We start from the raw sequence: 25,998 nt of genomic DNA, 5'->3' as shown, positions 1-25,998 counted from the left end.
GATTGGAAGGACCATCCGACTGGGACCAGAAGGCTGAAAAATGTCCAGAAATCTCTGTTGAGGCTCCTGAACTTACTCAAGCTGAATCTCTAGCTCGGACACCACCCTGTGCATGAGCTCCTGATATTGTCTGAAGTAATCAGGTGGAGACTGAGAAGATCGTGTAAGTACTTTGGTGAAATTGTCCCCAGAACCATTGGCACCATCTTGCTTCCTTCCTGTGATGGGGTGTTCACCGCACACCAGAAAGGAAGGGGATAAAAGCAGCCTAGGGACTAGCCAGTCAAATTAAAATAAAGGCTACATGCCTGGCACCCTGTCTTCTATATACCATTTCAACTCAGGTCCCTCTGCTGCCTGCCACTGTGGCAGTACATCTCACAGATACTACCTGTATCTTATATAGGTAGATGTGAGACTATTTGTTAGAGATGTTGTCTACTACAGTGCACACATTATATAGTATTGTGTTTTACCTCAGTTTGGGATAAAATGCTAATATTACTTTTTTTAAAAAATAACAAAAAGGTACCTTATAAATATTGCAATGGTCTGTTACAACAGTCTATTATTTTACTAAGTTAGAAAAAATAAAGCATTCAGTGTGGTTCAGGATTTCCTGTGAGTTTTTGTTGGTTTACTCAGGTTCATGTTTTAGATAATATAATACTCCCTCGCTCTGACATAGTGCTTTTCAGCAGTAGATTTCAGAGCGCTTTACAAAAGAGATCAGTATCACTGTCCCTATTTTACAGATACAGAAAGTGAGGCATAGAGAGGCAAAGTAACTTGCCCAGGTCACCCAACAGACTAATATCAGAGCTGGGAATAGAACCCAGGTGTCCTGAATCACAGGCCAGTGCTCTATCCATGCTGCCTCCCACTGCGCAGTTTAGGAGTTAACCAAAGCCAGTTGAGGTGGGGATGTCACTTGGTTTCCTGTTTCAGGCTTGGTCAGAATATCTGTAGGATCAGAACAATAATGATCCTGGTGGGATCCCAGGACTGAAGAGACAATGGGGAAAGCCGCAGCCATACTTGTGTAGCTCACTCATTCCAGTCCAACTGATCTGCTGTCCAGATGGCTCTTTCAGCAAGCTCCAGATAAACAATGTCCAGAAAGGTGAGGAAACCAAATCCCGTTAAAATTACTCATTCAAAACACATGCTGGGGTTTTTAACTACTAACATTTCCTCTCATTTCTAGAATCTTTCAGCTTGTTATGAGCCTAATCCATGACATTAAAAGAAGCTTTGAAGACCCCTTTGTGTATTTCTTTTAACTGAAACAATCTAGTTTGTAACATGATTTCTATTTCTAGCTTTTGCTTACTTTTGTAGACAACTTTATATAACTGGCTAGGTTGGACAACTTAAAATACAGGTCTCTGCACAACAATAGTACAAGTTACACTTCTTAGTATTACGTAAATCTGTGTTGGTAGAAACTCAAAGGAGTATATTACTACTAGGTGAAAGCCTGTGCTGTCGTACTGGTGTAATTCATAAAGTGTGAAATAGCTGAGAACTTGAAAATTGGATGTTAACTGACTGTCAACCCAGTAATGATTGACCCTGGTGATATTCTAAACAAAAACAGCTCTGAACCATGCTTGTAGCTGTTTCTATTGTTTCATACTGACTCAAACAGATATCTAGACTGCAGAGTGACACACAGACAGAGTGACAATTCTGGAATCTTACTACATAGATTGTATTGAAGAGAGTAGCCACAGACACTCACTTTATTCAATTAATACTGTGATTAATTGATTAAAATCTTGATATAGGATATTTCAGTTTACTTGGTAATTGACTGGTTTGGAATGAAGCCCTGTTTTCAGGATAGGATTATTTGCTACCTTATCTTTATTAAAAAAGGAATACACAACATAGTAAGACAATAATAAAGGTTTTAACACATTAACAAAATGATACCTAATAAATATTGCAAGTATCTGTTCCAACACAGTCTACTGAGAAAGAATAAAGATCCTTTTGAAATCATGCTAGTGGACCTTTGTAGATATTGACTGGACCTTTGTAGATACTGACCAAGAAATTAGGTGCCATAAAAATAAAAGTAGAATTGATGCATTTAGTTTTATTACAATTCAAGAATAAACTACTTATTAGTTTTTGTATATGCTTCATGGTCTGTACCAACACACTGTGTGTAACATTTTTATAATTAAGCTAACCAGAAAGATCCATAAGGAAGCAAAATACACAAAGCAACACTAAAATAAGTAAAGCAAAATAATCTGGAACCCTAGTATGTGGATACTATTACTCTCCACTGTATAAAGAGTGCTAAGATATGAAGGTTCTATCACAGCCTTGTATTAGTGGAAGAAGAGTATATTTCCCAATGATTTAAATCCCCCAAGAGAGTAAGTTTTCACCACTTCAAAGACTATTCCTGAATCTTAAGAATTTGATAATACTATATTCCCAAAAATTTCATTCCGTTAACCCTGTTTATACCTCCTTGGACAACCCCCACAAAGTTTGGGTTTTCTCCTTGTGCATTTCAAGTATTTCCTTTAAAGTAATTATGGAGGCAATCTTATTTGTTCACTCCTTGGTGGTGGTTTGACTAAGGCATACATGCTAAACTTTCTTAAGTTCCCTCGTAAATCAGTCAGTCCAGCCCTCTAATGATTTTTGCTTCTCTCTGAAATCCATCCAATTTGTTAAAAACTTTCTGGTACAGAATTACCTTGGACTGAATGCATTTTCTAGCTGCAGTTTCATCAGAAACAGAAAGGGGCTTGCTGACTGAAGGACTCATTGTATAGAGATACCAAACTTTATAGCTAAGGTCCTACCAAATTCACAGTCCATTTTGGTAAATTTCATGGTCAGAGGATTTTAAAATTGTAAATTTCATGATTTCAGTTATTTAAATCTGAAATTTCACGGTGTTGTAACTGCAGGGGTTCTGACCCAAAAAAGGAGTTGTGCGGGGGTCGCATGGTTATTGTAAGGAGCAAGGTGCAATACTTTACTTCTGCACTGTTGGTGGTGGTGCTGCCTTCAGAGCTGAGCAGCTGGAGAGGAGGGGCTGCTGGCCAGGAGCCGATCTCTGAAAGCAGAGCCACCACCAGCAGAAGTACAGAAGTAAGCCCTGAAGTCAGTGCAGAAGTAAGGGTGGCAATACCATGACCCCAACCCCCAATAACCTCATGACCCCTCCCCCCGCAACTCATTTTTGGCTCAGGACCCCCATTTGAGAAATGCTGATCTTCCTGTGAAATCTGTATAGTAGAGGGTAAAAGTACACAAAAGTCCAGATTTCACGGGGAGACCAGATTTCCCAGTCCGTGATGCATTTTTCATGGCGTGAATTTGGTAGGGCCTTAATTGTATCCTTCACACGAGTACGTACAGGGAGCCAGATTCTCAGAAGCATTTACTTTTGAGGATCTGGACCACTGTCTCCATTCCAGACTGGGAGCAATCCTGCCTGGCAAAACATAGACTAACACGGCTGTTACTCTGAAATCTGTATATTGAAGAAAGTATGTGCAATAAAGTCCTAGATCCCATGGATTTTTTTTCTTCCTGTCTTACAGTTTGAAATTAATATATTCCATGGAGATAGCTAATTGGCGCTAAAATGTAATTGATGGAAGGGAGTAGTTTTTCAGCGACACAGCAGGAATTTCTTTTCAAGACCCCAAAGAAGAACGTAGTAATGAACACATCTCTATAAGCCCTGTTCTCTGTGCTTGTCTCCTTGCTCTACTGTGCAATGACTGATGTAACAATAGAAACCTTGAGAAGCTTATTCATCTCTGAAGACCAAAACCTGCTAATTGAAATCCTAAATAGCAGCCACATTTCTCATAATTTGGCAAACTGCCTAGGGTAATTTGATGTTTGCTGGCAGGGGGCGAGGCAGTGGGAGCACCTGTTCCAATAGGATGAATGCTTGACAGTCATGAAGTCTGGCCAGAAAGGTATTTTTTTATACCCGCATTTCACTTGTAACCAGTCAATACTAGAGCATGGCCCACATGGCTGCTTTTTTTTTTTTTCCTTTGCCCTTTAGGAGATTTCAGCAAAATGAATGAGAAATTGATGACAAGTGGTGACAACTCCTGTACAGAATATATTTTCTTTTCACAGGATTTCTGTCTTGGAAATACATCCTGGGCTGCCATCACCTAAAACTGTGTGGGAATGCAGTGATGAACCTGCAGGTAGCAGAAGGAATTCCTTCAAGGAAACTCTGCTATTAATTTATAGTGACATGCTGTTGCTTGTCTGTCTAATGAAGTGTATTCTGGTTCAGGCCCTTGAGTGCCTGCAAGTGGCCAGGACTGTGTAATGGGCAATTGTCTCATGGGCTGCCTTCCATCTTTGAGAGTTGCCATGGGAATTGTTCTGTACACACACGAACACCCATAGAACTGGTCATATGCCAAAGGCGGCAGCAGGAAAAGGACTATATAAGCTGTAGTCACTATTTATTTTGGTGGGGCTTTTATAAGATACTGTTCAGTGTTCAGAAACTAACCATTTGAACTGTTCCTATCCAAACGTCTTTCCTCTTGTATCACAATGACCCAGTAGAAACAAAAAGCTTGTCTGTATTCTCTCAAAGAGAATCCCAGGTCTCTCCTCTCTCCATGCAAACCCCATAACCTCAGGAATATTTTTAGGAGAGCTTGAGATCTACAGTGAATTCCTGGCCACAATGAAGACAAGAGCAATACTCACACTGACTTCAATGGGGCCAAGATTTAACTTTTGATCTTTATTTCCTGCTGAAATATCTTCACAGGACTTTGGTTCAATGTCCTACTTGAACAGTGCCATGTTACTGTAGTGTGGCATCCCCCAGCACTGCTATGAAGACAAAAGAGAAAAACAATGGGAATTATAGGTAAGGATTATCTAGATTTATCCCTATGTTATTCTATTGAATCCTAAAGTCAACAAGGGTTTGATGAAGTGAATTAAGCTAAACTAAATTAAAGCCACTTTAATTTTGAATGAGTGTGTCCAAACAGGGGTTTAATGCAGGTTACCTAAGGCCTGGTCTAAATCTAAAACTTAGGTCAACATACCTACATTACTCAGGGCTGTGAAAAATGAAATACCCTGTGCAATGTAATTAAGTTGAACTAACCCCCACTGTACATTGTCATGTTCAGCTTCTAATGTAAAAAAGTTGAACTGAAGCACTTCAACCTTATCAAAACAAAATGAATTGATAATTTTTCATAGAAAAATTTAACAAAATCAATACGTTCTGCAGAGTATTTCAATTTTGTGGAATAAGCATTTTCTAATGAAAACTGGACCATTGGAAAGCCTCCCTACCCCCACATTATGGAGGATATCAAACCCACCCCAATCATGTGATGAACTACACAAACGCCATCTAGCCCAGTGTCTTCTGATAGTGGCTAGTGCCAGATACTTCAGAGGGAATTAACAGAACAAGGCAATTTTGAACGATCCATCCCCTGTCATCCAGTCCCAACATCTGGCAGTCAGAGGGTTAGGGACACTCAGAGTAGGGGGCTGCATCCCTGACCAATAGCCTTTGATGGACCTATCTTCCAAGAACTAATCTAATTCTTTTTTGAACCCAGTTATATTTTTGGCCTTCACAACATCCCCTGGCCAAGAGTTCCACAGATTGACTGTGCATTGTGTGAAGAAGTGTTTCCTTTTGTTTGTTTTTAAACCTACCTATTAATTTCACTGGGTGACCCTTGATTCTTGTGTTATGCGAAGGGGTAAATAACACTTTCTTATTCACTTTCTCTACTTCATGATTTTATAGACCTCTATCAAATCCTCCCCTTAGTTGTGTCTTTTCAAAGCTGAACAGTCTTTTTTAATCTTTCCTCATGGGGAAGCTGTTCCATACCCCTAATCATTTTTGTTGCCCTTCTCCATACTTTTTCTAGTTCTAATAAATCTTTTTTGAAATGGGGTGACTAGAAGTGCACACAATATTCAAGGTGTGGACTTACCATGGCTTCATACATTGTGACAGACCCAAACCAGTGGGGTACAGGAGTCTGGTAGAAGGCAAATATACTGGCCACTGGATAAACGGTTTTCTGTTCCCTGAGCGACCAGAGCAGGGGCTGTACTAGAGCAATCAGGAACCTGCCAGAACCAATTAAGATGGGCAGGCTAATCAAGACACCTGGAGCCAATTAAGAACTTTCTAGAATCAATTATGGCAGGCAGGCTAATCTGGACACCTGGTTTAAAAAGGACCTCCCATCAGTTAGTAGGGGAGTGCACAAGGAGCAGGGAATGAGAAGGTATACTGCTGGAGAACTGAAGAGTTCAAGCATGATCAGGCTTCAGGACGAAGATCCTGCAGTGAGGATAAAGAAGGGGCTGGGGGAAGGCCATGGGGAAGTAGTCCAGGGAGTTGTACTTGTCACACAGCTGATACAGGGAACATTGTAGACAGCTGCTATCCACAGGGCCCTGGTCTGGATCCCAGTGTAGAGGGGGGGCCTGGGTTCCCCGCATCCTCTCCCAACTCCTGATCGGACACAGGAGGAATTGACCTGGTCTGTGAGAAACACCAGAAGGGAAGGACTAAATTGGAAAGGGATCTGGCCTGTCCCGGACTCACTAGGTGGGACATAGAGACTGCGGGGTTTGTTTTCTGTTTCCCCCATGCTGGCCAGTGATGAGGTTAGCTGAGTGGACGGCAGGTTTGAGCCACTAGCAAAAGTGGCCAAACTGAGGGCTGCTGTGAATCTCTGAGGCAAGCAAATCCGCCAATAAGCGCAGTACCCACCAAGGCAGAGGAGGTACTTTGTCACAATATGTTGGCTGATTTCTTGTAAGCATAGCATCAGAAGAGGGTCTTGAGAAGGAATTTGAAGGAAAACAGGATACTACCTTACAGATCAGGACCAGGAAAGTGATGGTCACAAAGGGCTAGATGGACCTTTGGTCTGACCCAGCATGACTCCTCTTATGATCTGATGCAACATAGGATGAGCAAAGGTGCAGTTGGGAAAGTCTACTTTTTTTTAATTTGTGATAAATAAACAATGAAATAAAATAAACAATAGCAAATATTTTAATGTCTGTGGGGAAAAAAAGAGGGTTTCTCTATTCCCCCCATTAATTCTTAAGGTGAAAACATTACATAGAAAACATACAAAAACAATAAAAGTTCCCACACACTTACTAAAAGCTTATCAGAGGTCACCCTCAGCCCCAACATCGGGCTGTACTAGGTATCAGTCTTTCAGCAAGGTTTGGAGACCCCATTGGACCTATAGTCTTGGCATTTTGTTGCCTTCTTTCCGATGCAACAAAATGCCACTAAATCAGTTTCAGCTCAACCTTTTTATGCCAAAAACCTCTTCTTTGTCTGTTGGCCATTGGAAAACCAAGTCTGGATCAATATACGCAAGCCTTCCCATGGGGGAGTATCTCTCTGGAAGTCTTTACAACCTGAGTGATTCACCATCATCACCCCCCCACTGTTCTTAGTTCCAGGCCAAGCTGTGGCAAACCCTCTCCTCCAAACCTATAACTGTTGCATGCAATCCCTGCCCCACAGCGATAAACCATATTGCATGTAGTTGCAATATCTGTCACTAAAACTGCCAAACATGTATCAAGAGATATTCTTTCCAGCCTCCCCACAGCTCTGGGCAGGTATATGTCTTACACAGCATATGCTCCTTAATATATTTGTGTATGTTGGCAGATGCACTGGGGGTGGGGGAAATATCCTCTTCTATCTATAATATGGCTGGTGCATATTCATATATGAAGTGCATAAATTAATCAGTTTCCATATTCTAAAAGGTCCCATAGGATAAACAGTGGAGAAAAACTGCACTATACTTGCTAGAATATTTTCACCCCCCCATAAAAAACACTTTCTTTCCATCCCCCAAGACAACCCCAATTCTTCTTCTGTGGGTATATTTTTATGCTAATCCCTATGAATAAAGACAAGCCAAATTAAGGGAAACTCACTGCAGTGCTCCCAGAAATGGCTGCAATCCTGATAACAGCAGACTAAAGCCCCCTTAAAGATATGAGTAAGTGATTTAGTTTGATTTTCAAAATATAGCAAAAAAATTTAAATGCATGTGATTTGTACGGTTGTAAAGTTATATTACCGAGAAGAAGCCTTAAAGCATTCACTAGACACAGATATCCTAAATGTACGTAACCATTATGTTTCTTGCTTTTTTACACAAGTTTCTTATCTGCTTTGCTGCAGGATCTAAACAAGGAGGTTCAATGTATAGCTCCTGAGCTACACACAGCTCTCTGGTTACTCTTGTAGATTATGCATATCTGATTGATGCTGTGCTCTGTCTGCTACCAGGCTGAATACCAGAGCTCCAATCACAAGAGCACTCCCATCCCTGCCTGGGATAAAGCATAGATTGTTAAGAAAATGAACTGGGGTGTGGGAGCTGAAGAGATTTCCTTTCCACCATACACAGGCCAGAAGAGGATGGAAGGAAGAGTAGAGATGTTGCATGAAATTGAGCAACAGAAGCCACAAAATAACAACAGAGAAACAGGCCGATATTAGTAGGAATGTCTGCCTCAGGATATTGTGTCAATAGGTGAAATCATTACAACTCCATGACTCAGCATATTCACATATTGATGTGCATCATGATGCAAACATTGTGCCCTGATCACTTGGTTACTCTGTATGATTCCATTTGGTAATGAAATTTTCCTCCAGCCCAGCTTAAGTAGGACTTATCTAGTAATTTATTTTGCTCTCATTAATTTCAATAAGGATAACATTCTTCTTCTCCATAGTGGATTTTGACACAGACTTTTGTGCTCAGTAATCCTTTAAACATTTGAGGTTGCCACTTATCAATATTCATATGGGTATTTAATGATGACACATTCAATCTAACAAGCTTTTTGTCACATATCACATTCCTTCTTGTGGGTGATAAAATGAATGTAATGAAATCTGCAATGTACTAATTGTTATAGACTACATGTTGAGCTCTGCCCAGATTCAAAATTTGTACCTGCATTCGAGCCGCGATTTGCAAAAATAATCCACGGATATCTGCGCCCACAGATATAAAGCGGATATCAGCAGATTTGCAGGACTTTAGATATAAAATTTGGATCCACATTCATCCGCGAGCTGCAAAAATGGTCCACTGATATTCGCAGATATGCAGGGCTCTGTGTGCGCGCAAGACCTTCAGAAGGCTACAAGCTGATTCTCTCTCTGCTGGATAGTCTATGATGCCATAGTCCCGAATATGCCACGTTACAATCAGTTTCTAGGAAATTAGTGTCAGAACTGTCCAGAAAGGTTGATAAAGAAACTAGTTCCACCATCTTTTTGATACTTTGCTCTAATCACTATAATAAAACTATGGAATATTCCCAACATTTTAGAAAGTCTCACTAAAAATATACTAATTCAGTATAAAGCAGACTTTTGTGTTTTTCTGTACACCATTGAGCGTATGGCCATTTAAGGAGTGAGTAAGCAATGGTTAAAGCAGGGGACTGGAAGTCAGGACTCCAGCTGAGGGCAGATTGAGTTTAATGGTGCCATGACAATTTGCACCAGCTGAGGATATGCTCCCTGAGCTCTATACTCAGCTAAACCGCCGATTTGCTCTGTAACCTTGGGCAAGTCACTTAATGCCTTCTAGGCCTCAAATTACTCATCCGTAAAATGAGTATAACTTGCAAGGGTGATTGAAGACAATTTATGTAAAGTGTTTTTAGATCTTATAATGACAGAGCACTCTATCAGCATATCATTTTACAATGCAAGGCTTTTTTTTTTTTTTTAAGCTGTTGTGTGTGTGGAGTGGGTAGTCATTCCATAAAAGGCAACTCTGGCGATCGTGGCAGCCAGCCGATAAAAGGCAGCCAGCCGATCCTTGCATGAAGTTAAACAACAGGAATAAATCAATTAGCCCAGAGTACTTCAAATCTAATTTAATCCTTCCCAAAATATTCTATTAGTAGCAGCCAGAAAGTTTTGTCCTAAATGATTGAAGCTTTTGAAACCCCTGTTATTAAAGATGGCAATTAACTCTGTGGAACCCTGGCAGTATTCCAGCTTAGCCAAACACAAAGACATTTATGGAAGCAAAAGCTTCTAAGCAAGGCTCCCTCTATTTTACAATCATGACAAGTTACCAAAAGAGCGAGACTCAGTGATGAATACTAAAGCACAGTAATAGAATTACACATTAAACAAACAATTTGTCCCCTAGATTTGAAACTTTATTTTGGTGAATATATTACTGTAGTGAAGGCACGAAGTTCGTTAATGTATTTATGAACTATGCTATTATTAAAGGTTTTCTTGGAGGTAGTAGGTTCTCCCCTTTTATGTATTTATTTATTAACTTGCCTTCTACTGAAGTTCAAACACTTGGTCCCTATTAGATTATGAAGAGAAATTGAGTGTATCTGCGAAGAAAACCACAAGTCAAACATATAATTAACTAGATCAGGGTATCCCAAAACTTTGCCACACCAATTCTCTCCTAAGGTGAAGACAAAAAATACTGTTCAGGTCTGCCTTAAATAGATGCATTTTAAAGAAGGATGGTTGAATATTCTCTGTCAAGATTTGGGGGGTGGGGGGGAAGGCATATTTCAGTGACATATTAGTTTGGCTTCTTTGCATCTTCATTTCAATTTGACACTCAAAGTCTACACTGTATATAAGAAGGGATAGCCAACTAGCCTAATGGATTCGAAATTGCTCATCCCTCCCCATAAACCACCTTCTCCAAATGTCTGGGAACAAAGATGGGCTTTGCAGTATGACCTGAAGGATAACAAATCCAGGCGGTGCTGGACCAAAGGGGAATTGAATTCCAGAGCTGAGGGAGTTTCATATAAAACACTCTGCAAACAGCTCCCTCCCACTTTTCATTCATGAAATATATTATTTAATACACATACATTTTATATGTGTGTGTGTGTACACACACATACATATATTTATAGGGAGCCTCAGTTCATCTCAGCTGTGACAGTATTGCCCAATAGGATCGTGTGAGGCTCACATTTGCCTTTGACAGTATGGTACCCTATATCTAATCCAAAAGATATGAAAAAAGCCAAGTTAGAAACAGAACTAGCAAAGCCTTATATAGATACTACCTGCTGCTTTCATTACTTCAAGTAGCTTCACTAAACTATAGCTAATATACAAGAAGGAGGGGTTACTCACCTTGTGCAGTAACTAGAGTTCTTTGTCAGATGTGTCCCTATGGGTGCTCTACTTCAAGTGCATGTGAGCTTCCTTTGTCTTTGATCAGAGATTTTTGGTAGTGGTGCTTGTGTGGTCCATGCATGCACCCCATATATGCCCTGTGGCAAGGATATATAGGGCTCCATGGATGACGACCAGCCAGTTCCTTCTCTACCATGAAGCCCCGCAGCAGAAAATCTGAAGTAGAGAGAAAGGAGGGTCCCATAGGGACACACTTCTCAAAGAACTCCAGTTACTGCAAAAGCTGAATAACCTCTCCTTCCTCTTCAAGTAGTATCCTTATGGGTGCTCCATTTCAGGTGATTCCCAAGCAGTATCCCCACAAAGAAGATGGAGCTTCAGAACAGAATCTAATATAGAGAACAGAACTGTATTGCCAGCCACAGCATCTACTTTAGAGGCATGTAGCAAGGCATATTACTTGGAAAAAGTATGAATGGAAGTCCAGGTTGCCAACTTGCAAAACTCAAATGGAGCATTCTTGAGTAATGCCATGGAAGTAGACTGCAGCCTTGTAAAATAGTCTAGCAGTCTAGAAGAAGGTTGAGTTTTCATAGATTCCTGGAGTGCAAGTCCAGAAGGGACCGTTGTCATCCTCTAGTCTGTGATGGAGAATCCACCAAGACCCTTTGGTAAATTGTTCCAATGATTAATTACTCTCACCATTATAAATTTACACCTTATTTCCAGTCTGATTTTGTCTAGATTCAACTTCCAGGCACTGGATTGCGTCATATCTTTCTCTGCTAGATTGAAGAGCCCATTATTAAATATGTGTTTCCCATTTAGGTACTTATAGACTTAATCTTCTCTTTGTGAAGCTAAATAAACTGAGCTCCTTGAGTCTGTCACCATAAGGCATGTTTTCTAATCCTGACAGAATCATAACATAAAATGATACAACCAGAGATCAACCTTGAAAATCTCTGGGAGGATTGTGGATCCATCTGCAATTGAAGCAAACAGCCTGGGAGACTTTCTGAATAGTTTGGTTCTTTCCAAATAGAAGTCTAGTACCCTCCTGACATCCAGCATATGGAAGGCAGCTTCCTGCCTAGTCTGATGCTGTTTGGGGGGCGGGGGGAATGGGAGATGAATGGTTTGGTTAATATGAAATTCAGAGGATATATTAGGTAAAAACTTAGGATGTGGTCATAAAGAGACCTTTTCCCTGAAGAACACTGTAAATGGGGGTGGGATCTGCCATTAAAACTCCCAGTTCCCCAACCCTTCTTTTCTGAATATCTAGGCCTCTTGGCCAGTGGGTTTGGTGGCCTCTGGAAGTAGATTAATGGTCTGGGCGAGATCTCTGAGAAGTGCTAAACTTTCTTTTATTTGCAGCCATATAGATCCCAAGGGTCAGTGTGTGGCCCTCAAGTCGTTCAAGGAGTAAAGGAAGTCATCTGTAGACTCTAAACAAAATTGTGACCTTCAAAAAGGAAAGTCCTCAGCAGTACTCTGCACTTCCCTAGGGAGTCCCGACAGCTGTAGCCAAGATGCACCTCACAACACCATAACAGTGGAAACAGACTGAGCTGCAGTATCTGCTGTATCTGAGGCCTGCAATGACGTTCTTGAATTGCTCACAGTGCTCCACTTGTAAATGTCCAAAAAAGTATTAAATTTGTTATAATTCAGATAGTCATATGTTGACAAGAGAACTTGATGATTCAGTACCCTTAATTGTAATCTCTCAGGGGAGTAGCTCTTGTGACCGAAAAGATCAAGACACTTCTGGTCCTTATTATATGGGGTACCATGGGTGGTGTACAGCCACCCATGTTCATTCACTGAATCCACAACCAAAGAATTCAGTGCTGGGTGTATAAATAAAAAATTGGAATCCTTGGATTGGACATAGTACTTCTTAATGAAAAACTTGCATGGAGGTGGCTGTCGTAGTGGGAGTTTGCCAGATTGTCTTGGCTGGCTGCAGAAAAGCCCTATTAATTGGGAGTGCCACACATGCCGAAGCTGAGATGTGTAAAATGCCCAGGAGTTTATGATGGGAATCCTGGTCTTCCTCAGGGTGAATCTGAAGCATATCTGTGATTAACTTAATCAACTCCTGGAATTGCCTGAAGTCATCTGATATGGAAGGTGGTAGAGGCATTATAAACTCATTCAGCAATGACAATGAAATATTCATATGAAGTATGACCATCAGCCCTTATCAGCCCTTGCCTCTTGTTCTTCAAAGGTCTCCTCTATTTGGTTCTGGCTGGTGAGGAGGGAAGGAAGGTATGGGAGAGCAAGAATCTCTGTGCTCCCTGCAGGGGGAACTCTGGGCCCAATAAGGCCACTGTGGTGGACCATAAGGCATAAGAGGAGATAGCCACTGTCAGTTATCCCAAAAGGCTGGAGGAGAGTAATGTGCCACTGAATAAACATGATCTCCCTGCACTGAGAGTTGTGAGTCACAAGCAGAATCTCTCCATGGGAGGTGATAAGTGCTCTCCTGGGATGGTAGAAGTTGGTGAATTGGGGGGTCTTGACGAGAGAGGTGCTGTCGGTGACCAAGAGAATCTCAGTACCGAGAGATGCATAGAACCTGACAGTACAGGAGACTCTGGTTCACTGGGTAAAAATAGATCTCTTGAGTACTGGAAATCCTGTGGTCCTGGAAGAACAATGGAGGTCAATATCAATACCAAGGGTGAATAACTGGCTACTACACATGGTCAGATGAGCCTGTGCAAACGTAGACTCAGATGGAGCAGCCAGGGGTGCTGAAAAACATATCAAGGATACCAAATAGCAAGATGGTGCTGATCTTTGTCATAGAATGTCTGCTAACAAGGCTGTGACCAGGTGTGGCAGAGAAGGTATTCGGTACTGGTTCTTTTTTCATAGACACATGTCTCTTAGAAACCTTAGATACCGTCACAGTACTGAACACAACTGACGCCTCAGTAACACTGCTCTTGGGGTCTCAGGTCTCCAGTGACTGAGACCTCTTTAAAGGAGATCTAATAGTTGTGCTCTTTTTGATGGTTGGTAATGCAGGTGCAGATGTAGCCCTCTCATCCCTCAAAGCTCAGTAATCAGGACCTCGAGGAAAATGGGGTAATGGTCGTCTGAACCCTTATTGCTCTCGATGACTGGGACCCAGCAAAGGATGGGATAGCAACAGTCTTACCCATAAAAGTTCTTGGTAACCAGGATCCAGAAGTAGATGGGACACTACATACGGGAGGGTTCTTGGTGCTTTGGTCATAAACTGGTTTCAGGGCTTGCTCTATTATGCAGAGTTTGAATTTTAGCTCCCTATTATTATGGGATCTGCTTTTAAACGAAGAACAGATTTTACCTATGTACTCTCAAGCTGTATCCTGCAAGTGCTTAAGACACCTAGAGTTTCCATTGCTAATTGAGAAGGATTTCTGGAAGGAAGAGCAATGTTTAAAGCCTGGGAATCCTGTCATATCATAATAAGTGTCCAAAAATTATGCCAGAAATGGGGAAAAACACAAACAAGAGAAATCTCAAAATAGCTAACTACTATCTAATGAACACAGCAGAGTGGGCATGCTCGATGCTTTGTCTCAGGCCAAAGCCAATTGAGAAGGAACTGAGGTGGTTTACCCACACAGACCTATATAGCCTCACTACCGGGCATGAAGATGTGCAGGGCGCATGAGTCGGCTGAATGGGCATTGTTACCAAACATCTCTGACCAAAGGCATAGGGAGGTGAATGCATGCCTGAAGGAGAGCACCCAGAGGAATACTACTTGGGTCCCGCGTTTCCTGGTGGATTTCGCAAGCCTCAGAGACCCTCTGTGACCCTCCAAGCAACCCTTCTCCCACTACTTTTCTATAGCCATCTGGCCTTGTCCCATCACAATACCTAGCGGCAAAGAGTCCTGTAGTACCTTATAGACTAACAGATGTATTGGAGCAATAAGCTTTCGTGGGTGACTATCCACTTCGTCGGATGCACATGCATGGGTCATGACTCTTGTCTCCATTAAGTCCTAATCCTGCTCTACCCCAACTGCCCTTCTCAGTGACAAACATGTTCTACCACAGCCCAAAAAGTAACAAAAGGAAAATGGCATGCACTTGTAGCGGAGGCCAGAAGCAGGACTTCCTGGCGTGGCATCCACAGAAGCTCAGTGGTGTAGCAGCAGCCAGCTGCTAACAAGCAGTATGAGCCTGACTACCCCTTTGTGGAATGGGAGGAAACCTCTTCTAATTGTAGAAGAGGGGGATAGAAAAGTGACAGTGCACTCATTTTGAAGGTGGTAGAGAGACTGAAGGAATTGGGCTGGAATGAGGCATGGGTAAGTGATATGTGGCCTCCAAGTGTCCTTAGAGTCTCTGTGCAATTTACTTAGGGTGAAAAAAGGTTAATATCAAAAAAGCTTTCAATTTTTTTTCCTGAGAAAGGACTAGACTGGGAAGCTGTAAAGTGTCCAGCTGCTAATAACTAATTCCTTCTCTGATTCTGTTTTTACCCTCTGTCCTCCCTCCCTGCAAGGAGTAAATAGTAAATATATACTTTCACCACCTAAATACAAAGCTATAACTTTATTAAAGTGACATTTATTTATCCCACTAATTGATCATTCTAGTGTCAGATATGGAGGGTTAATACTAAGCTCCTTTGAGGAAATCATTGGACTGGCCGTTCAATAAAAAACATACACACTGTAGCTTCAAGAAATTAACAGGTAGAATATTAGGAAATGTAGCCCATTTATTTCAACTGAGAAGCATTCATTACACAGTGCAAACAGTTCTTTGGTAAATTTACTGATTACAATAAAAATAACAAAGACTGCTATTGGTAACAGTTTTAAAAAGTAAATAAATATGAACAATTTGCAACATATTACAACAATATTCTCACAGTGGATACTGAGGAAATGATCATCCAGCCATTGGTTACTGTTTTAGAAATGTTAATATGGGTGCTGAATCTGTAGACACTGTAATAAAAGTAAATTTATACAATTCTTGATAGCTTATTACATTTAAAATTGTTGGTGAAGATCTGCTTTTTCTTTGTTTTATGTTTATAGAAAATAACTCAGGATGACAGTGGTATAAGCATTTCAAGAGTTATTCCAGAATCTTTTTATATACTGTATGAGTAAACACTGAACAAAGAACAACAGATATTCACTTTATTCTGTGGCAGGGAGCGGAGGAATGAGATACATGATACTGTTATATAGTGTATAAATGGAAAAGCTCTTCTGCTACAATCTGAAATTCTAAGGATATTTAATTCATATAAACTTGGGGCGAAGTATGAAATTAATAATCCATTGGAAGCACCTTTTTTACTGGTCTACATAACCATATACATACTTAAATTATGATATTTGATTTGTTTCTGCAAGCCTTTCTCTTGAGGAATTCTTATTGTAGATCAATGGGAGTTCTATGTGCATAGGGCTTCAGGGGTGACTGTGTGATTTGGACTCTCAAGAAAACAGAACACAGTACTAGAGTATCGAAAAAGGGGAAGGAATGTGAAGCCCTAGATAACATAGGATACTCAAACATGCTTTCCACACAGTTTCTAAAAAACATTAAAACAGGTTATATAAGTCAAAACGTTATATATAAAAATCAATTGAAATATTCTTCAAAATATAAATGGTAGTACCTCATGTACCTCTAATATACATCTTTGCTTAACACACCACTCACATGTACATATTACTCTTACTACACTGTCAAACAAGTTATTGTAGTAAGTTTGTAATATATACCAAAGTTTGAAAGCAGTGTCATAGTATGTAGTTTATCAAATTATAGAACATTAAAGCTACTAACCAGGGAAATTATGTGCCAAAATATTATAGTGGAAATGGCACTGTTGCTATAGATTAGCTATTACACGCAAATGTGATTTACTATGCAAATTAAGTCTTTACATAATTTGAAAAGACTTACAAGTTTACATGTTGCTGGTCTCTCTCACCAACAGAAGTTGGTCCAGTAAAAAGATATTACCTCACCCACTTTGTCTCTCTAATTTTTACATTTGTGCAGATTTCATTAATCCTAAATCCCTGATTCCTAAATCCTAACAATTAACTCAGAATCCAGAGAATTCAATAACTTCAGTAGGAGTTCTGCATTAGGACTGCAGGACTGAGCCCTGAACTGTAGGAAATTAGGGATTTTTTCAGAAGATGCACTAGAAATGAAAAACAAAACTGTAAAATGAGGTATGATAGTTGTCTTTCACTGAACGTAATATATGGCTGTTAAAAAGGTGAAAAATTGGTGTGCTAACACATACACTGCACTGACATAGACATATATTCTATAGTGCTAAAAAATGAATTATGTGAGCAGTAAAGTTCATTGGAGGATCATTTTAACATGAGTCATACAAAGGGACTCAGCTATAAGTATGCATGTACTAGCTGAAAAATGGAGAAAACCTATAAACTGAAATACCTTGTCAGAAAAAAACAGAAAGGAGTAGTCAATCCACAATTAATGGTAAATGCTTCATTTTGATTGTTCTTTCATAAACAATCAGTGCCATAATATACTCAGGAACACATGTCTACTGACAATATGTACAATGGATCAGTAGCTATCTTTGTATGCAAAATGGCATGTGACGTTTTCACATTTTCAAAACAGGGCCTTAGTAACTATACATGTGAGCACGTCTGAGATGGAGAGAAGCATGCTTGCAAACTGGACTTTGGATGGTCACTTTACACTGATTTAAAATAAATGAATCTAAAAAGTAGCCAAGCAATTACATATGTTTTGACAAAAATTATTATATTAATTTTAATATCAAAGGCTACTTATGAGTCATGTACTGCTTCCTAAAGTGAGGAATAACATTCAAGGAACACTGTCAAACACTTTTTGTAATACACATTGTTTTACTACCTTCCTAGAAATTTGATGTTTTGTTTCTCTTTCCCTAGTAATTTTATGCTCTTCAATTTGTCAAACACTGATTAATTTTCCTCTTCTATTAAAGAGAGGTTGAAATGCAACCAATTTGATTTTTTTTTTTTTAACTTCATTGTCTCTATACCGGCATAATTGACTGAGCAATCCAAATGCACAGATGGCTTGCAGAAATTGGCCTTGTATTAGCACGGCTCTGAACATAGTTTTTATGAAGCTTTTAGTTTAGCTTTTCCTCTTCTGACTTTATTAGTAGAGCACTGAACATCAAGTCATACTGATACTGAAAAAGTAAATATTTTAAAAGAAAAAGTAAATATTTATATTGTGCTTATTTCTCATAAATGGGAGATGTTCTGATTTTATAATGTAAACATTTTAAGGTAAATCAGCTTGGGTGCCTAAAACTACTTGACAGTGTCCTTTTGAAGTAGCACCAGATTCCGTTTGTCTAACCTGAGAATCTTAACACAAGATTATCTTCACCTGTTTATTTCCCTTTCAACATTTTTGCATTGTTGTTTTCTTTTTATGGGCAAATAATAAAATATGTCATCTTATACTGTTACAGCACCATTAGAATGTTGTCATGTAAAATCTTGATTTCTTGCTGTTGTTTTAAGCTTCTGGTTACCTGTATTTGCCATCAGCAGGCATCGTTATGATTTGAAGAGGACACATCTGAAATTCTTAGAGGAGATTTATGGCTTCTTTTCATTGCTAATAGTTTGTTTTAAGCAGACTGGACAGCAAACTCCTTTGACCTTCACTGGTGTAGAGCAATCGGTTGGTGGACATGATTCTACAAAACAGGTAATCTGACCAACCTGTATTAGCACAAATATAACAACAGTTTAACATGTTATTTAGCTTTCGCTACAGAATAAAATATATGGTATTTACATTATTCAGGAATGCATTCCCAGACATTCTTTCTAAGGTTTTGGGTACTGGGACAAATTCTGAATGTATCATCGTTTGTTTTGAGAGGTTTTTTAAAATTGGCATCTAGAAGAAAGCACCTTGTATGGCAACTTTTTTAATGGCAGTTTGCTCTAACACTCTTTCTTCCCCTCTCTCACAGTCTCATCTCTTAAGTGTCAGTCCATACCTGTCCCTCCTATCCTCTTCTCCCCTACCTTGCTCCTCTCACTTACACTTCCTTTCAATGTCCTCTCTCCTTTCACTTTTTTTTTCCATGTAGCTTATCACTTCTTAACCAAACCCGTCTAAAAAACCTATGGAACTAACATGAAATAGGTTTAAATTCAATAAGGACAAATGCAAAGTACTCCACTTAGAAAGGAACAATCAGTTGCACACATACAAAATGGGAAATGACTGCCTAGGAAGGAGTGCTGTGGAAAGGGATCTGAGGGTCATAGTGGATCACAAGCTAAATATGAGTCAATAGTATAACACTGTTGTAAAAAAAGCGACCATTATTCTGGGATGTATTAGCAGGAGTGTTGTAAGCAAGACACAAGAAGTAATTCTTCCACTGTACTTCGTGCTGATTAGGCCTCAACTGGAGTATTGTGTCCAGTTCTGGGTGCCACATTTCGGGAAGGATGTGGACTAACTGGAGAAAGTCCAGAGAAGAGCAACAAAAATTATTAAAGGTCTAAAAAAAATGACCTACAAGGGAAGATTGAAAAAATTGGGTTTGTTTATTCTGGAGAAGAGAAGACTGAGGGAACTTGATAACAGTTTTCAAGTACATAAAAGATTGTTATAAGGAGGAGGGAGAAAAATTATTCTCCTTAACCTCTGAGGATAGGACAAGAAGCAATAGGCTTCAATTGCACCAAGGGCAGTTTAGGTTGAACATTAGGAAAAACTTTGTATCTGTCATGGTGGTTAAGCACTGGGATAAATTGCCTAGGGAGGTTGTGGAATCTCCATCATTGGAGATTTTTAAGAGCAGGATACACAAATACCTGCCAAGGATGGTCTAGATAATACTTAGCTCTATCATGAGTGCCAGGGACTGGACTAGATGACCTCTCAAGGTCCCTTCCAGGCCTACGATTCTATGATCTTGTGCTGCATATTATTAACAACTCTGCTTGTGTGTTATACTCCTTTATCCCACCATGTGTCTGTCTTGCCTGTTTAGACCAGGGGTGGGAAAACTACGGCCCGTGGGCCACATCTGGCTCACTGGCTGTTTTAATCTGGCCCTCGATCTCCCACTGGGGAGTGGGGCTTGACCCACTCTGGCCCTCCAGCCAGGGAGCAGGGTCGGGGGCTGCGCCATGCGTCTCCCGGAAGCAGAGGCATGGCCTTCTTTTCAGCTCCTACACATAGGGGCAGCCAGGGACCTCTGCTCTGCACACTGCCCCCGACCCAAGCGCCTCCCCTGCAGCTCCCATTGGCGGGGAACCGTAGTCAATGGGAGCTGCAGGAGTGGTGCCTGTGGACGGGTCAGCGTGCAGAGCCACCGGGCTATGCCTCACTTAGGAACCAGAGAAAGGACATGCCTCTGCTTCCGGGAGATGCTTGAGGTAAGCGCTGCCCGGAGCCTGCACCTCGGAACTTCTCCCCGTGCCCCCAGCCCTAATCCCCCTCCTGGCCTCAGAACACCTCGATCCCAGCCCAGAACACCCTCCTGCACTCCAAACCCCTCATCCCTAACCCCACCCCAGAGCCTGCACCCACAGCAGGAGTCCTCACCCCATTCCCCCGCCCCAGCCCGGACCCCCCCCTCACACTCTGAACCCCTCATTTCTGGCCCCACCCTGGAGCCCTCACCCCCTCCCATACCCCAACCCCAATTTTGTGAGCATTCATGCCATTCATACAATTTCTCTTCCCAGATGTGGCCCTCGGGCCAAAACGTTTGCCCACCCCTGATTTAGACTGTAAGTTCTTATCTTCTATTGTGTGTTTGTATAGCACTTAGCACAATGGGGCTATATTCTTGCTTGGTCCTTAGGCATTACCAAACTAAACATAATTAATAATACAATTTAAAGGTTATATATTGATTTATCATCTAAAGTTCACTCATAAAGTTCAGGGATCCCACAAAGCCAAAGTTTTTTTCTTCCTACATTACATTATTTTATTTCTTTCACTAAAGGTAAAAAAACAAGGGAAGTATTAACATTTTGGTATATGAGCTTTTACCAATTTTTACGTTTTTTAAGAGGCTGCTTTTGGAAAGGCTTCTTCTGGGCCTCCCCCTTTTTACCCACAATTTTGCAAGTACAATTTAGCACCAGCCAAATGATGGAAATTAGGTTATGTAGATGTCTAATTATTAGTTTTGTAAGTACTGTTAGATTGATGGATGTCTGAATGGCGTCAATTTCCCCAGCAACTAACTGCAGATACATCTTGAATCAACAATGACGAGAACCTACAAAATTGTGGGTACAACATCGTCAGAGGCTGCATCTCAAAAACAAATCACAATATGTCTTAAACACTGAAAATGAAGTCCAGCATACTCACTTTGCATTCACACATAGTACAAGGGTCCCTTTTCCAGGTTTCATTGTTGGAGTGTGATTTACCCTTTTCATCAGTGCAATCAGTTCTACTGAGACGTGATTCCAGTTTCTTTATCTGAAGACGGAAAATACGTAAGTTATTAACTGAACCAAAGTAAAGCTTTTCCTGCTTAAGGTACGTACTCTCTCCTTAACCTTATATACAATCCCCTAACAACATTCATGTGATTCATCTGGCTGATTACTCAGTTTTAGATCTGGTCAGATATAATGGAGACTTGGCGTGGTGAAATGTTTCACTTCATCTATTACAGATTTAGCAAAACTTTTGCTGAAACACAGCAGAGCACAGGCCGCTCTGACTCTCCCCAGTTCCAGGAGATAGAGAGGCACAACCCTCAGGAGTTCTGCCTCTCCACCCCGCAGATCCAGGGGCTGGAGAAGCCCAGAGCCAGGACACTCTGCTTCCCCCCCACATTCCCAACTCCAGGTGATGGAGAGGCACAGAGCCTGGGTTTCCAGCCATCCACTTTCCCCCCAGCGCTGGGGGACTGGAGAGGCACAGCGCCTCCTGAAGCTCTGGGGTTGGCAGGGAGGCAATGCGACTGGGTTTTCTGCCTCTCTGGTCACCAGACTAGAAGGCTCATGTCTATTTCACAAGCAGAAACAACAAGAACATTCCCTGAGAGCAGCTGGGAAGGCAAAATATTCCATTTTGGTTCTTTCTAAATGGACTTTTCTTGAAATCCCTTTCCATTAAAATTTGTATAGTTTTGACGTTTTGTCCCACTTTGGGGACAAAACTTTTCCTCAAAAATGCAGAAAGGGATTCCCCTTTTCTGGTCAGCTCTACTCAGTTAGTATAACTGCTGAAAAACTAAAAGGCTGGAGGCAAGCAACACATATAGAAAGAGTCTCCGCAAGAGAAGTCTAACCACAAAGATATTTTCTTTCTTACCCTTGATATATACACCTACAACCACATGAGCATCAAACAAAAAAAGATGACAAATTTAGAGAGAGAATACTAAACTCATAAGACTGCCATAAGGAAAAGGAAGATTAGATTATTCAACTGAAGAATACTGAATAAATGGCTACTTTGAAAGCATTTGTAACTTCTCCACTCTTATTGACTTCTGTGACCATTCTAATGATGCAGAGGAGCCATAAAACTAGTTTACCTGTCTACCTAAGGCAGGGGAGTATACCTGGAAAGCCCATGCACTGCAGCAATACTCAGCTGTTAGAATGATCCTTTGGAACCATAGATAGAAGGGCACAACTTAGAGCCCATCCAGGTATCTTTTAGGCCTTATCCACACTGGCAGCGGCATGTAGGATACCAGCACTATACGTGTAGCTATATGCTGCAGTGAAAAACATGCTGCGTCCACATGCAATGTTTAGGTACACTTGTCAGTGAAAAGCTCTGGTGATGGGGAAAGGCTCCGGTGATGGGGAAAGGCTCCAGCAGTGTAAAACAGCAATGTAGATGGCAGAGGCACTGCTTGGGGGTGTAGAGAACCATTCGCTAAGGTTCTGGCATGTCTGTACTCTACCTGCCTAAGCAGTGCCTCACAATCGACTGTTTATACCTGTGCTAGGCTGCGTGCAGTGTATATACACTACTCGCCACCAAACGATTTGTGCAGTGTAGACAAACCCTTAACTGCACCAGTAGTAGAACCAGCCCAAAAGACAGTCTCTCGTTTGGGGAATGGAAATGCTGAATGCAGCTTGGCCAGCCCATAGTATTCTCTCTCAAAAGGGTAGTTTGCTCCTGAATGACAGTTGCATCATAATTCTGGTTTCCTCAGTATTGCAGCCACATGCCAAAGTTATAACTCTTACATTAAGATGTACTTATTAACAAGTATCTTTTATAATAAAGATTAAATTACCATCTAAAGAGAACATTTTAATTTTCAGAGGATTTTTTTAAAGTTTTAGTTGGGTGCTCCAGGAACTAATGCAACAACTAAACTGGATGATGGTAACTTGCTACTGGCTAGAGAGTGTTTTTGTGAGTGTAAAAGTAATTACTGATACAAAATATTAAATCAAAGTTAAACCATAAATGGCCAAGAGTGGTTTTATTTTTCCAAATTAATGTTTACATTTTGGAGAACAATTGCGCAGCCAGTTCTACTGATGGAAATATGAGACCTTCCTTACGGCAATTTTAATTTGCCAGAGTTTGAGATAAGAAGGTCCATTTACATGAGTCCAAACCTCTTCCATACCAATTTTTGTATTACAAAAGAAGAGTTTATACATTTATTGGGAAATATATACTCATCCTTAGAGACTACACTTGCATGTAGAATGAAGACAGTAAGGTTGAAAATATACACCAAAGTCATCTGAACTTATACTTTTTGGGCTCCAATTTACAAATTATCTAAGGCTGTATGTACAGTTCAGATCCAAATCCAAACTTGTCCAAAGCTGTAAGATGTTCAGATCTGGAGTTCTGATTTAGACCTAAACTATATATATAAACTAAACTATATCATGCTTGTGATATAATAAAGTGAAAATTCCAAATGGGTGGACTTCCTTTTGCAGTGTAATTTGTACCTGAATTTTGGTCATTCAACTCCAAGTTTGAGTAGCTGAATTACCTAGGTTGTAGATACACATTGTGGGTGTAAATTGCACCTGCGAACAGGGAGGTAAAACTATAGTCCAGACAAATATATGCTTAGAAATAACTAACATGCCCAATACATTTAATGTGGAGTACTTTTGAAGGAACTTCTATCCTTATGACCAACTTAGGGAGTTCTCTGATATGTAAAAGATGTTGTGCATAAATATTAACTTTTTTAAGTGGCTACTATTATGGCTAGTTTAGTAAGTCTGATTATTAAGAGATTTAATTTATGTCACTGTAAAAGTCTTTTAAAAAAAGATCTGAATCCTGGGTATAATTATTTACAATTGCAATTGGCACATACCACATTATTTCATAACAATTGCAGAGTTTATCACAGATATGGCTCAATCAACAGATTTTACTCAGATGCACACCATAAACCCAGATTCAATAAATTCCAGGTCTTAAACACTATAAAAGCATGAAGGAAAAAGCTAATTCCATGAACAGTTTCTTACATACATGGAATGCATTGCTTACACAAGCTTTTGGTGACAGAAATCAACAAAGACAAACTGTATAATCTTTGTTTTAAATAAGATTAACAAAATATGCAAAAATAAACAACAATATGTACACTATGCTCTGTGTTCCATTTTGTCAAAAGATTACAAAATAAATTTTGGATTGAGGAATGCAAGGGAAGGATCAATATTCTTTGTAAATATGCTGTTTAAAGTTTAAAATGATTTTAATTAAATTTAAGATTAGAAAATATTCATTACATCTTCTTACCTGATTTCTGAGACCTGTAATGGTCTTTTGCATTTCTAAAACAAATTCTCTGAACTCATTCACCACAGGTAATTTTATATGTTCATCAGATGCTGAAGTGGCATTATTAAAATGTTTACCCTGTTTTGTAGAACTGCAACAAGAGGAAAATAGATTAGGATATTCACCCAACACATTTTCAATAGACAGGCTATTTGCATAGGGGCTATCTAAAATGTAAAGTTTGAATAAATTAAGTGTAGGCAGCTGCTTGTATGAGTTTTATGAAGCACAACAGAACACCAGTGCCATTGTAGCAGGATATGGGCTCAGGATCAGGTAGATTAATGTATTACTCCTTATACCATCAGGGACAGGAAGTTTGAGGACAGAATGCATCAGTCTTAAAAGTGTTATGTCTACTATGTTAGGGGACAGAAAAAGTTGTTAGTCAATACCATTTTCATGGCAGTGCCTACTATTCACAGAGAAAAGAACCAGTGAAGCAGTTAAGCTAAACATCCAACAATAATCCAGAGTGAAAGAATACTACTGATTTATTGGTTAGTCTGTATTCGCAAAAAGAAAAGAAGTACTTGTGGCACCTTAGAGACTAACCAATTATTTGAGCATAAGCTTTTGTGAGCTGCAGCTCACAAGTGCTGTAGCTCACGAAAGCTTATGCTCAAATAAATTGGTTAGTCTCTAAGGTGCCACAAGTACTCCTTTTCTTTTTGCTGATTTTATTGTAATCAGCATTGTGTTTGGACTCACTTTAAAGTTTCTTCCCATGAATAGTCATCAGAAAAAGCATCTATGCTTAAAACCTCAGTCTTTGAAAATGGAAAAAGTTGGTTTACTTGCCTGTTTCCAATTTAATAAGCATTTGAAGTCAACAGTGCTTTCACAGTACAGAATAATTTAGAGCCACTTGCCTATTGCAATTGACATCTGGCAGACTTACATTCCAAAATCTTTTTAATCAGTTCAATCTTCAATGAAAATATTGTG

At 40.1% G+C, this 25,998-nt stretch overlaps 1 protein-coding gene across 1 annotated transcript in view; it reads right to left on the bottom strand.

Moving 5' to 3' along the window:
* Positions 1-15,955: 15,955 nt before the first annotated feature.
* Positions 15,956-25,998, bottom strand: part of PXDN (peroxidasin) — a 152,719-nt gene continuing 142,676 nt past the window's right edge. Inside the window, exons 21-23 of the mRNA XM_073336142.1 lie at positions 25,009-25,141; positions 21,613-21,726; positions 15,956-18,980 (exon numbers count right to left, since the gene is read on the bottom strand). Of these exons, the coding sequence (XP_073192243.1) occupies positions 18,855-18,980; positions 21,613-21,726; positions 25,009-25,141 (373 nt within the window). The 3' untranslated portion in view covers positions 15,956-18,854. The remainder of the gene's footprint in view (positions 18,981-21,612; positions 21,727-25,008; positions 25,142-25,998) is intronic.

This window comes from Lepidochelys kempii, chromosome 3 (genome assembly GCF_965140265.1).
Source record: "Lepidochelys kempii isolate rLepKem1 chromosome 3, rLepKem1.hap2, whole genome shotgun sequence".
Classification (NCBI taxonomy): Eukaryota; Metazoa; Chordata; order Testudines; family Cheloniidae; genus Lepidochelys; species Lepidochelys kempii.
The sequence above is the reverse complement of the archived record's forward strand: the minus strand, read 5'-3'. Positions and strand labels throughout refer to the sequence as shown.